General features: G+C 45.7%; 1 protein-coding gene across 1 annotated transcript in view; it reads right to left on the reverse strand.

Moving 5' to 3' along the window:
• Nucleotides 1-423: 423 nt before the first annotated feature.
• The window catches only part of TMEM241 (transmembrane protein 241), a 120,475-nt gene continuing 107,820 nt past the window's right edge, over nucleotides 424-13,078 (reverse strand). Inside the window, exon 15 of the mRNA XM_010828919.1 lies at nucleotides 424-2,971. Within this exon, the coding sequence (XP_010827221.1) occupies nucleotides 2,911-2,971 (61 nt within the window). The 3' untranslated portion in view covers nucleotides 424-2,910. The remainder of the gene's footprint in view (nucleotides 2,972-13,078) is intronic.

Below are 13,078 nucleotides of genomic sequence, written 5' to 3' on the forward strand. Positions count from 1 at the left end.
AGGAACTGCAAGGTGTGGAAACACCATCACAGTGCTCAGCAACCACAGCTGATCGGTGGTCACCCCACGGGCCAGGGCAGGTCTACAGGGGGAGCTGGGTGGAACTCGCCCGGCAGAGATAAGTGGCCTGGACGCTGGTAGAAGTCTGGGCCTGTGTTTTGGCTTTATTATTATTACTGGTGTATTTGGATTTCTTTCTTTCTCTTTCTTTCTTTCTTTTTGACTGTAGGGCATGAGGGATCTTAGTTCCCCAACAAGGGATCAAACCTGTGCCCCCTGCAGTGGCAGCACAGAGTCTTAACCACTGGACCACCAGGGAAGTCCCTAGGCCTGTGTTTAAAATGTAAGAACTCACTCCCCCAGGATAACAATATTTTTTTTGTACTCTACTCTCCTGTCAACATTGAAGAGAAAGGCAAATTATCAAGAAAATAAGTAGTTTATTTTTCTTTACATCCATAGCAGATTTGTAATAATACACCACCAGACAGAACCATGCCTCTCTTGACAGAAATCATATTCATTATTTGGAAAAATTAAAAAAAAAAAAACTAAAAACACCATGGCTTTGACTTGCAGCCACCAAGGACATGCCCCAGATAGGTCTTGACCAAATGGATCATTTCGGGTAAAAGGGAGTGCTGGGGTTATATGTGGATTCCCTGCCTGGAGGCCCAAGGACCCAGAGAGCCACAAAGATTAAGAGCTAAGGAGACAGAAGTCCCTTGATTTACAGAGCTCTAGGTTCATCCTCCTAAAGGAAACCAGTCTTGAATACTCATTGGAAGGACTGATGCTGAAGCTGAAGCTCTAATACTTTGGACACCTGATGGAAAGAGCCGATTCATTAGAAAAGACCCTGATCCTGGGAAAGATTGAAGGCAGGAGAAGAAGGAGACAACAGAGGATGAAATGGTTGGGTGGCATCACCGACTCAATGGACATGAGTCTGAGCAAGCTCCGGGAGATGGTGAAGGACAGGGAAGCCTGGTGTGCTGCAGTCCATGGGTCTCAAAGAGTCGGACACAACTTAGCGACTGAATAACAACAGGCTCATCCTCAGATCAGAGCTGAGCATGTGAACTTGGGCATAAAAGATGGTGGTTGAAGAAAAAAGCCCATGAAGAAATGGAAGCTAAAGGAAACAGAACAATATATTGAGGTAACCCCTATCCTCTGCCTCTTGCTGGTGTCAAACTAAGAAAAGACTTGAGATTTTAAAAACAATGGAATTCTCGAACGTAGTTTTTAAAAAAATCACACACACAAAAATCCTTGCTAGAGATTCTTTCAAAAGAAAAAAAACTTGCTGCTTTTGCAACTTGCTAACTTTTGTTATTGAAGTCAGTTCTGCTAGAACAGGGGAGGGGGCTTGTTAACTGTGCACAGCTCTTTCCAGCCTCAGGAATCTTATTTGCTCAAATGACACTTGGAAGGACAGACATAAGATGACATTTGGACAGATGTCACTTTCCGCAAACAGGGAACCAGCCTCGATAGTACAGAGAGGGTTTTACGGGAATAATAGAACAAGGAAAATTGTAAACCCAGATTTTCTATTTGATCCCGAGCAGCAAGTCTGACATCACAGGTTAGGAACAAAAAGCAAAGTGCAACTATATATGTATAAAGGTCACTCTGAACATCTTTACCTTAAATGACAAGCAGAGAGCAGGAAAAGACAAGGAAATGAATTTAAGGTACTCAAGGTCTGCATATACTAATCCATTCCTATTTGTTTCATCTTCTGCTTCTTTGTGCAACAGCTTGGAGAAAACGTGTGAGAAGAATGTCCTAACTCAGCTGACCTTAGTCTTCACAAGGCCAAGAATGGACAAGGCTTGTTTCCCAGATGCTGGAGATGGTCCTTCGTTACTGACATGCATGTCCAATCCTGCAATGCCTGGATCCTGCCCGGACAGGACTCTCCAGACTTGACTACCTTTGACATCTCAAAATGACCAAAACTGACACCTAGCAGAGTATAATGTATTCAAAAAACCTCTTATGAGCAGGGATATTTACAGTTAGACATTATTTTCTTAAACCACCATCAAAGTTCAGAATCAAATGACCATTCCATGCAAATTCATTTCTCCAGACTCCCATAAAGGCAAGGTTTAGAGTTTTACATTTTTAATCTGGCCTGAAAAATATATTTCAGGTTCCAATGATTTGAAAACTCTTCTGATCTATCAGGGAATTACATGGGTTATGAATAAAAATATGTGTGTTTGCATACTTACGTTTATTTCATCCGTCAGTGCTTATTCATCAGTGGTAATCATTACCCTTGGGTAATTGATTTAACCTGATGGTGGGCCCAAAAGGGTGTTCAACACAACACACAACCACAGAAAGTCTTCAGTGCTGGAGAGAAACAGTGTCCTTGCTGGCGTCTTACTTGGCCCAGGACTCCCGTTTGCCCCCCCACTCGGCCCCCAGGGGAAGCCCCCTTATGGAAGTCTGTGTGTGCCCCTAAGTGAGTGAGTGTGGGTTCGAGGCAAGCCAACCTGACAGCAAGGAAAGGACATCCTCAGAGAAGACTTCCAGGTTGTGAAATCACAAAACAAAACCAAAAGCACGATACAATACCTCCACCACCCGGCAGTGAAAGCTTGCTTGCTGAAGGGTGTTTAATAAGGAGCATGCGCAGCAATCCAGGAAGGCGGAGCCATCCCCATGCAGGTGAAACCCTGCATCTCTCTCTGCACGCCTGGGCGAGGGGCACAGTCAGCTGGACCTGGGGAACCTCTCGACACAGTCCACTCCCTGAAGCATCCTAGAGACCCCAGAAAGAGAGTTCTCCTTGCCGCAGCGAGCAGTGACGCCTCTCCATCCTTGCTTTCTTCTATCACCTGGAGAATGCGGTGTTCTCCACTACAGCCTGGGAGTTCACTTTTCCCGGGTTTAGGAGCCCTTCCGCTCTGAGAAAACCAGCAAGGCCTCTCCAAATCCGCCGAGCAGGAGGCTGCGAGAAACAGCAAGAGGTCAGCCTTGCCCTCTCTGGAGCCTAGAGGCTGTGGACATGTGGAGTTGCCTGGTGTCCACCTACCACAGGACAAGTGATGCTCCCTCATCATGCAGCTGAGCATCCTGTCCTCTGCCCACACCGCCTGACTTCAAGTCAGGTCCCGGACTGCCCAGTCGTCCAGGGTAAACCTCAGCTGTCCCTCAGGGAGAAAGGTGACGTGTCCCAACCATCCTGACCAGGTGATGCTGACTGCACTTCCTTACTGCTCTCTGGCTCAAACATAGGAGGAGGGCTTCCCAGTGGTGCATTTTGCTACAGTGATGGATAAGAAACCATGCATGTATCCATAAGCCTATGATTACTGACAGTCTCTGAGTCCTTTTATTTCATTTACACTAAGAACATTTAAAGACAAAATACAAATGGGGACTCATGAATTTCCCAGCAGAGCAGAAAGATCTATGGTCAGTGAAAATGAAAATGAAAAATAGCAGAACGGAAGACTGTGAGAAAGAGGTGGATTTTACATGCCTAAAATGTAACACATTTGAGGGTTTGCACATTTTCTATTTTAAATTTCTCACTAGACACTCTAGTGTCTGTCTGAAGCCCCCGTCATTCTTCCCCCAAAGCACCTCTGAGGCCTGGGCTGGGCCATGAGTAAAGGCTTGTGATGGGGGTCCCTGAGGATAAACTGCTCTTGTTCAGAGGTGCCAACAGCCCTTCTGATGCCACCTTCTTCTTCCTCTTTTCTTTCTCCATTTAACCCCCAGCATCGCACGCTTCCTATATACCCACTCCTCATACATACCCACACACAACACACTCATACTTGGGTAGTGGTACCTCCATGGTCCTAATATATGTCTAAGGCATCAAATGTATGAGATACACTTAGGCTGTGTATATTCTGTTCTCAGTGAAAAAAGTCACCTATGGGGGTGACTATGACCTAAAGATAACATCTACCATGAACCACTTCCAAGTGAACTAAATGGGAACAGGAAAACAATAAGCTGAGTTCAAAGTGTGCTCAGGTGTTTCTTGGTTTTTTGGGGTTTTTTTTTTTTGACTGTACCACGTGGCATTTGGGATCTTAGTTCCCCAATCAGAAGTATTACAAATAATGACAATAAGTCAATGAATTCTAACACACACTGAATTCATAATAATGTAGCTGAAGTTTGTTACAAACCAAACAGATTTCAGAGGACTTTCCTAGATCTATACTCATCATTTATAAAATTGCTTCTGGGAGAAACTGGGGACCAAGTTCCAAAAGACTGTATTTTTAAATACGACCCCATTGGACTTGTCCCCGCTGTAGTTTGGGGACAGACCTAGATGCTGGTGGGTTCTATCACCTCTTCTTTTTGGATGAAGGACCCAGGGAGGGGAAGCCATTTGTTCTGTACAACGCGTGTGCTGTCGTGTCTGAACTCTTTGCAACCTCATGGACTGTAGCCCACCAGGCTCCTCTGTCCATGGAATTTTCCAGGCAAGAATACTGAAAATAAAATGAAATGGCAAAATTGCCATTTCCTCCGCCAGGGAAGATCTTCCTAATTCAGGGATCGAACTTGTGCATCTTGCGTCTCCTGCATTGGCAGGCAGATTCTTTACCACTGAGCCACCTGGGAAGCCCATTCTGCACACAGGCTCACCTCTAAAGACCCAGTTTTGCCTTCTAAGCCGATCTGCTGTTTCCTTCTGCATTCTTTTAAGAACACACACACCGTCTTCTTAAATCCCTGGATGAGCACAGAGTCACTGTGACCTAACGCGAGATCAGTACAGAACTCCGACTTGGGAAGAGTTTTATTTCTGCAAATGTAACAGGGGGTCAATCATTTCCACTAATCTTCCTTAATCACCGGGGAGAACAGGGTTTCGGCTGGCTCTTTGCCACCCTCCCTCCCCCAGCCTTAGAACAATGCTGCAGTGTAATAACCTTGCATTGCATCGCCTTGGTTTAGCGATTTAATAAAACACCGAGCGGCTTTAGAGAATGCTGACATGAAAACAAACCAGGTTCCATTTACCCTGAAGAGAACCAGGGAGGTGAGCTTTGATGCTGTTTTCTAAACAGCGGGAGACGCTGACACGGGGTGCAGGAATCTTAATAGCATTACAGCTGTTTAAGTCAGAGCTTTACTGAACTGTTTGCAAATCTTGTAATCCCCATCATTCCCGAAATGAACAAACTTCATGTAACGAAGGCATAAACATTCAGACTGCAGAGCCAGCCAGAAATAGTCATCACTCAGTTCTCTTCCAGGGGGTTATTTATTTTCAGCGTCTCTCCACTCTTTCTCTTCTCTCTTATCAGGAGCCAAAGGCCCCATCTCGAACTTACATTTATTATTGTGGTGATTCAATGAATTCCTATGGAACTTTCCAGACTGAGGACAGAGACTGTATCCTTTTCTCAGCTGTAGGCCTAGCACTTAACACAACACCCAATAAATATTTGCTCAATGAGTGATGGAATTCTTATACCTGCTCCCCACTTTCCCATCTGGATTCCAAACTATTTTTTTCTCTCTTTTCCTCACCAAAATAAATGCACCACTCCCCTGGGGACTTGCTTTGTGACGATTCACAATCTGATTAATTACTCTGTGTGGAAAAGTAATGAGTGTAGTTATTCAGAAGGCCTTTCTCAGCATTTTAAAGAAGAGGTTTCAGATTCTTAATTCTGCTGAAAAACTGCAAACACCATGATCCTAGCTGCACTTTGGGGTATGCTGGAGGAAGTTCTTTCTTCACTCCGAAATTCACTCTTCCTCCAAATAGACTTAGGCAGTCCCTGAGCATTCCCCTAAAACTAAAGGCAAAGACATCTTTACTCAGAGACGATATAAGACCATTCTCTAAGGGTGAGGTTGAGACTAGGATCAAGTTGAAGTGACCACCATGTTTGTAACCCAGGGTCAATGGCAAGCCCAGTGAATGATGAGCACAAATGAGAAGCTGATCACCAAATCCTACAAACAAAGAGGCTGTGTTTTGGTGATTCCTTTCTCTCCTTGTACTTAAACTATTTCACCAGGAAAAGCGACTCTCCTCATCTAAAGAGCATTCAAAGAGGAAGTACCGACAACTACTAATAATTCTACTTGACAGAAACACCACTCACAGTTCAGAATTTTTTTTTTTTTTTGAATGTGTTGAATTCCCTTTGCCAAAATTTTGGAATACTGGGAATTCATATTGATACATAACCTAGAATGTTGTTAATTTCAAAACAAATAACTAAATATGAATCTGGATATTTAAATTACCAAGCTTGCAATAGATACTAAAATGCTGGGCTTTTATCGTTAAAAAGAAGATAAGATAGCTGGACAAGAGCAGTGGCTTTTAATTAAAGGCTTTAAAAGCTGACCGACATTGGGGGTATGGGTTTATCATTTTTCTTGAGTACAGGACCCACTGATTGAGCTAACAGTGCCAGACAGAGAGATGGAAAGGTGAATGAAAACCCTTTCAGGGAGGATCCTCAGCCAGCAGGTAGGCAGGAAGTGCACATCTGTCATTTCCTGTGGTACCTGCTGATGGAGGTACACAGTGGGGGTGGCAGGGGCTGCCAAGGGCCTGAGCCTGGAGCTGATCCAAATCTCTAGTGAGGAGATAAGTTCTTTAAGATCTTGCTGAAATTTCAAATGGCGTTTTTGTCCACGAACCACCACAAACCTTTAGATCCGTGATTCCCAACTGTGGTGATTCTGCCAATAAGAAGAGCTTTGGCAAAGCCTGGACATGTTTTTTGGTTGTTGGAATTGAGGGAGTGTTACTGGCACCTGGTGAGGTGGGGCTTAGGCTTGCTGCTAAAAATTCTATGTGGTACAGGACAGCCCCTCCCAACAAAGAGGTCAACAGCACCGAGGGTGAAAAACCTTCAGATAACGAGCTATTTTGTGCATCTAAGCTGCTGCCCATCCAAGGAGATGGACAATGACATGTACCCTGGTCTCCTAGACGGTGACCTCACTGGGGTCTTGAACTGTGTCTACAGAACCCAGTAAGCACTTCTGGTAGAATGAAAGAACATACAAGCAATGGAGATGAGGGTGTCAGTGGATACAGGGTCCTCCGCCCCAGCCGGACTGCAGGGGGGTGGCTGTACAGCTTCTACTCACCTCCACCCACTCCAGCAACTGCTGCCATGTGGGCGTGCAGGCCCAACTTAACAGCTGCTCCATATTTTTGAAAGAATCTGGAGATCTGGACTTTTACAGGGAAACCACCTGATTTCTAAATGTTGAATAATTTGAAATTTGAAAATCAAAGGGGGAAAAAGAAAAAGAAACGATAACTATGCAGACAAACACAGTCGGTCCAAACCAAACAGCCTTTTGTGACTTCTGATCAGTCTAGGCTCCCACGGGGCAGAGATGGGCCATGGATTCCTGCCCAGGATCCGATTAGCTGGTCACCCAGTCACAGCTTGAACACACCCAGTCTACGGACAATGCAGACCAGCCCTGTGCAAAAGACAGGAAATCTGAAACACAGTCTGACACTCCTCTTCTGGTGGTTCACTTTGTGGTCGGAAAATTCTTTGAGGCTGAAAACACACCATCCTTAAACTCAAGAGTTCTCAAGAATCAGGAAATTCCAAAGTCAAGGTTCCTTTTGCAATGATCACACATGCTGTTTCCTTGACTTGGGTACACACAGCCCTTCTTTCCATCGTGTTCAGGGCATACCATGAAGTCCACAGGATGTGGGACAGCCTGTAGGCACAGCTCCCACAGACGGCTGTGGGAACCTTCAGACTAAGCACGTCCTCCCCACTGCAGAGTATCTCACACTTATTTCTTACACTCAGTTCAATACCTAGGTTTTGTTTTTTTTTAGTTCATTCTGAAATTATGTACAAAATATAGTCAATGAGAATTATTTGAAAAAAAAAATGCCATCAAGAATTGAGATAGTCACTATAAAGGTTGCTGTTGTTGTTCAGTCACTCAGTCGTATTTGACTCTTTGTGACCCCATGGACTGCTGCACACCAAGCTTCCCTGTCCTTCACTATCTCCCAGAGTTTGCTCAAATTCATGTCCATTGAATCGGTGATGCCATCCAACTATCTCATTCCTCTATTGCCCTCTTCTCCTCCTCCCCTCAGTCTTTCCCAGGGTCTTTTCCAGTGAGTCAGCTCTTCGCATCAGGTGGCCAAAGTATTAGAGCTTCAGTTTCAGCATCATCGGTCCTTCCAAGGAATATTCAGGGTTGATTTCCTTTAGGATCGACTGGTTTGATGTTCTTGCTGTCCTAGGGACTCTCAAGAGTCTTCACCAGCACCACAGTTCAAAAGCATGAATTCCTCGGCGCTCAGCCTTCTTTATGGTCCAACTCTCACATCCATACATGACCACCGGAAAAACCATAGCTTTGATGATATGGACCTTTGTTAGCAAAGTGATGTCTCTTCTTTTTAATACGCTGTCTAGGTTGGTCATAGCTTTTCTTCCAAGGAGCAAGTGTCTTTTGATTTCATGGCTGCTGTCACCAGGCACAGTGATTTTGGAGCCCAAGATAATAAAGTCTGTCATTCTATTTTTTCCCCATATTTGCCATAAAGTGACGGGACCAGATGCCATGATATTAGATGAAGGTTAAGGTACAGAAACTGCGGGAACAGTCTCAAGGATGCACCAGGATACCTTGGCCATTGGGTTTCTGGACGTCAACCTGCCCACCATCTGGGTTCTGCCTTCCCAGGAGGACAGGTGAGGGGGAGGAGGAGGGACTGTAGGGTCAGCTCCTGCCCCCTGCCCCAGCTCTAGTTCCAAATTGCTAAGTCTCACCATAGGCACCTTCTGCCCCTCCATTCTTCCCTGTCTTCCCAGGCCCAGAGGGACCAAGTCCTGTTCCACCCACAGCCTGGCTAAGCCTCTCCCTTCTGCATCAGGTCCAGTTTCAAGCCCCTCCCTATCACCCTGGCCCTCTCTCTCTGTTCTTCACACCCACTGTGCATACAAATACTTACTATCCAAGACTTCCCTGGTGGTCCAATGGCTTAAAAACAAAAAACAAAACCACCACTAACAACAAAAACTCCACAATCCCAATGCAGGGAGCACAGGTCTGATCCCTGGTTGGGAAAGATCACACATGCTGTGTGGTAGTGGCACGGCCAAAAAAATATATGTATTTACAAAAAACAGTTACTATCCTACCTCAGAAATTATCTTTATGACTTCTTCTCCTGAAAACTCCTCAAGGGCTGGATGATGTCTTATGCTCCTTAATGACTTCCACATGCTTTGCATACACCAGTCACTCAATACATATTTTTTTGTTAATTCACAGAAACATAACTTATAGTATTAAAAATCTAAGGCAGTGAGATCCTTTTCCTAAAAATGTTCCACTGGACATTCCTAGTTCACCGTGTCAGTCTCTGAACAAGAAATAGGGCCGATATGTCTTGGGTAACGCTCCTTCCGTATTGCTGCCGAATCATCCAGATACTCCTTATAAATGATCAGACTGGTGGGAAGAGAAACATTAGAGGTTGCCTCAGATGGTAAAGAATCCACCTACAGTGCAAGAGACCTGGGTTCGATCCCTGGATTGGGAAGATCCCTGGAGGAGGAAATGGCTATTCACTCCAGTATTCTTGCCTGGTGACTCCTGTGGACAAAGAAGCCTGGTGGGCTACAGTCCATGGGGTCGCAAAGAGTCAGACATGACTGAGCAAATAATACTTCCTTTCCTTTCTTCCAATCACCTGCTGCTGCTGCTGCTGCTAAGTCACTTCAGTCGTGTCCGACTCTGTGTGACCCCATAGACAGCAGCCCACCAGGCTCTCCCATCCCTGGGATTCTCCAGGCAAGAACACTGGGTTGCCATTTCCTTCTCCAATGCATGAAAGTGAAAAGTGAAAGTGATGTCACTCAGTCGTGCCTGACTCTGGCGACCCCATGGACTGCTCTAAAATCTTGGGGGAAAAAACAGTTAAATGTCTGAACCTCAGCTTCTCCATCTTTAAAACAGGACTAGGGAACTTACTTGGCAGTCCAGTGCTTAAGACTCCTTGCTTCAAATGCAGGGGGTGCAGATTCGATCCCTGGTCAGGGAACAGAAATCCCACATGCCATGCACAGCCAAAAAAATTTTTTTTAATTAAAATGGGGGCTAACTTGGAGGGTTGCTGTGCAAGTTAATGAGATATATAATATTAATATGAAAATGTCTGAAATATAGTAGTTGCTCAATAAATGGTTGCTGCTGCTGCTAAGTCGCTTCAGTCGTGTCCGACTCTGTGCGACCCCATAGACAGCAGTCCACCAGGCTCCCCCGTCCCCGGGATTCTCCAGGCAAGAACACTGGAGTGGGTTGCCATTTCCTTTTCCATTGCATGAAAGTGAAAAGTGAAAGTGAAGTCGCTCAGTCGTGTCCGACTCTCCGTAACCCCATGGACTGCAGCCCACCAGGCTCCTCCATCCATGGGATTTTCCAGGCAAGAGTACTGGAGTGGGGTGCCATTGCCTTCTCCCCAATAAATGGTTAGTTATCACTAAAAAGGAGAGAAGAGATTAGGAGGTGGAGGAAGAGGATGGCATAGAAGTATTTCTTAACTTTTCTTTTCCTTCCATTTTTCTTCTTAGGGCAGGAAGTGCCCCATTAGGGGCTTCTGAGAGAAGCTGAAAACCACTTTCACAGAATGCCACGAGTAAAAAGATTCATTCTGTCAGTGTGGATGGTTTAGATACAGACCTGCCCCTGGAGAAGGGAAGGGCATGGCAACCCACTCCAGTATTCTTGCCTGGAGAATCCCATGGACAGAGGAGCCTGGTGGGCTATAGTCCTTGGGGTCTCAAAGAGTCAGACATGACTGAGCAACTAACACCAGGCAGGACGATAAGTAACTACTGACATCCCAGGGGCAGCGACTTTTCACTTTTATCCAAGAGTTGGCCCTGACACATACTGGGTCCCAGGAAATACCTGTTTATTGAACAAACCCCTTCCAGCCCAAAGACACAGGAGATGCAAAGTTGCCTCTTGGACTTCCTCATCATGGTATTCCCAGAGCCTGGTCCTGCCCCTCACATTCATCCTGTAGGAACCTCATACTGATGTTTAAACTTGATACCATTTGTGTGTGTGTGTGTGAGTTGGGGCGGGGGGACTATGACAGCACAAGATGGGGGATTATTTACAAGTTGTCCTGGGGGACAGGAGGCTGTCCTGGGGGACAGGAGGCTGCCCTGGACACACGGGGCCTAGTGCTGGCCCCATCAACCTGCACTGTGGCCTTGGAGCAAATGCAAAAACTGGGGGAGGTGGTGGAGGAAGCCAACCCTTAGGATTACTCTCATACCAAGCGAGAAAGGCACTTCCCCGGTAGCTCAGTGGTAAAGAATCCACCTGCCAATGCAGAAGACATAGGTTCGATCCCTGGGTCAGAAAGATCCCCTGGAGAAGGAAATGGAAACCCATTCCAGTATTCCTGCCTGGAGAATTCCAGGGACAGCGGAGCCTGGAAGGCTATAGTCCATGGGGTTGCAAAGGGGTCAGACACGACTTAGCAATTAAACAACAAGCATGAGAAAAAAATACGGATTTTCTAGGACTATGCCTTATTTCAGCAAAACTAAATAAAATGCTTTTCTTTCCATTATGTTGGTAAAGAAATGTAAAAACCTCCAAAACCTGTCTGCAGGTCAGTTCTGGAGTGCCATTCCTGGTGCTGGGAGTGGGGGCGGGTATTGCCAAACAATATATTCAAACTGGAATGAAAATAAGCAGTATATAACTTCAAGTGGGCCTAGGCTTGTTTTTCTTTTTAAAACAGAGGTTAAGAGACAGTAAGCAGTGAGAACCAACACAAATTATTCTCCTTAAGGTGCTGCATTAGTGAGTTAGGCCATATAGCAGGTAGCCGTGGTCACAGGAAAGGAAAGCTGTGGGTCACCAGGCCAGCAGCTGGCAAGCTGGGTGAAGACTTGGGGAGGACTGACCCATGTCCGGGTCATTGAGAGGCTCGGCAGGCTCGGCTCGACAAGCACCACTCAGAGTGGTTTTACTTCATAGACAGTGGAGCCCACCTCCCTCCGCACAGACTCCCCTGGCGAAACAGTGCATTGTCCTCACCATCAGCCCAAACGCGTGTGACTTCTGGCAAGTGGAGACCATGGAAACAGAGGATCTATACTTTGTTGGATGCATTTCTGTATTGTCCCAAATGTCTCCTACTGAGTCTTTACTCATTAGGAACTGATCTTCTCCTCAGCTGATGGATTCTGATTCTGAGAATTGACTTGCGTTTGGAAACTGGCCAAGGATTGTCACTTTAAATTAGGTAAATGATCTCTGCCTTCTACTTATCCATTTTTGATATATTTCTATTATAATTTGTTAAGCAACAGTCTTGATGATTCTCCATCCTTTTCCTAAGTCAACCCTACACTGACTGCCTTCCAATTTTGCTGCCTATTATGGTAGTTTTGACTACCTTGCTTATGGTGCAAATAGCATACGTTACTATATAGATTTAAAATATATAAGTATAGGACTTCCCTGGTTGGTCTGGAGGTAAGAAACCGCCTTCCAGTACAGGAGGCGTGGATTTGATCCCTGGTCCTGGAACTAAGACCCCGCATGCCACAGGGCAACTAAGCCTGCATGCAGCAACCAAGACCTAGCATAGCCAAAAATTATAAAATAAAATACCTCAGCATAAACGTGCGTGCCAAGTCGCTTCAGTCGTGTCCGACTCTTTGCAACCCTATGGAAGATAGCCCGCCAGGCTCCTCTGTCCGTGGGATTCTCCAGGCAAGAATACTGGAGTGGGTTGCCATGCTCTCCTCCAGGGGATCTTCCTGATCCAGAGATCAAACCCATGTCTCTAATGTCTCCTGCATTTGGCAGGCAGATTCTTTACCACTAGTGCCACCTGGGAAGCCCTACCGAAGTACATACCCCCCAAAATAGCATGCCCACTGATTGAGGGGAGCAACAGCAGTCCTAACAGTTTAAACTCACCATCATTCCCCACCTCACCTTCACCCTCCTTGAAGATGACAACCATGACCCTTGGTGATCATCACGTCAGCTGGTCTGAATATTAGTAAGCTGGAGGAGATCA

This window comes from Bison bison, unplaced genomic scaffold (genome assembly GCF_000754665.1).
Source record: "Bison bison bison isolate TAMUID 2011002044 unplaced genomic scaffold, Bison_UMD1.0 scf7180017864498, whole genome shotgun sequence".
NCBI lineage: Eukaryota > Metazoa > Chordata > Mammalia > Artiodactyla > Bovidae > Bison > Bison bison.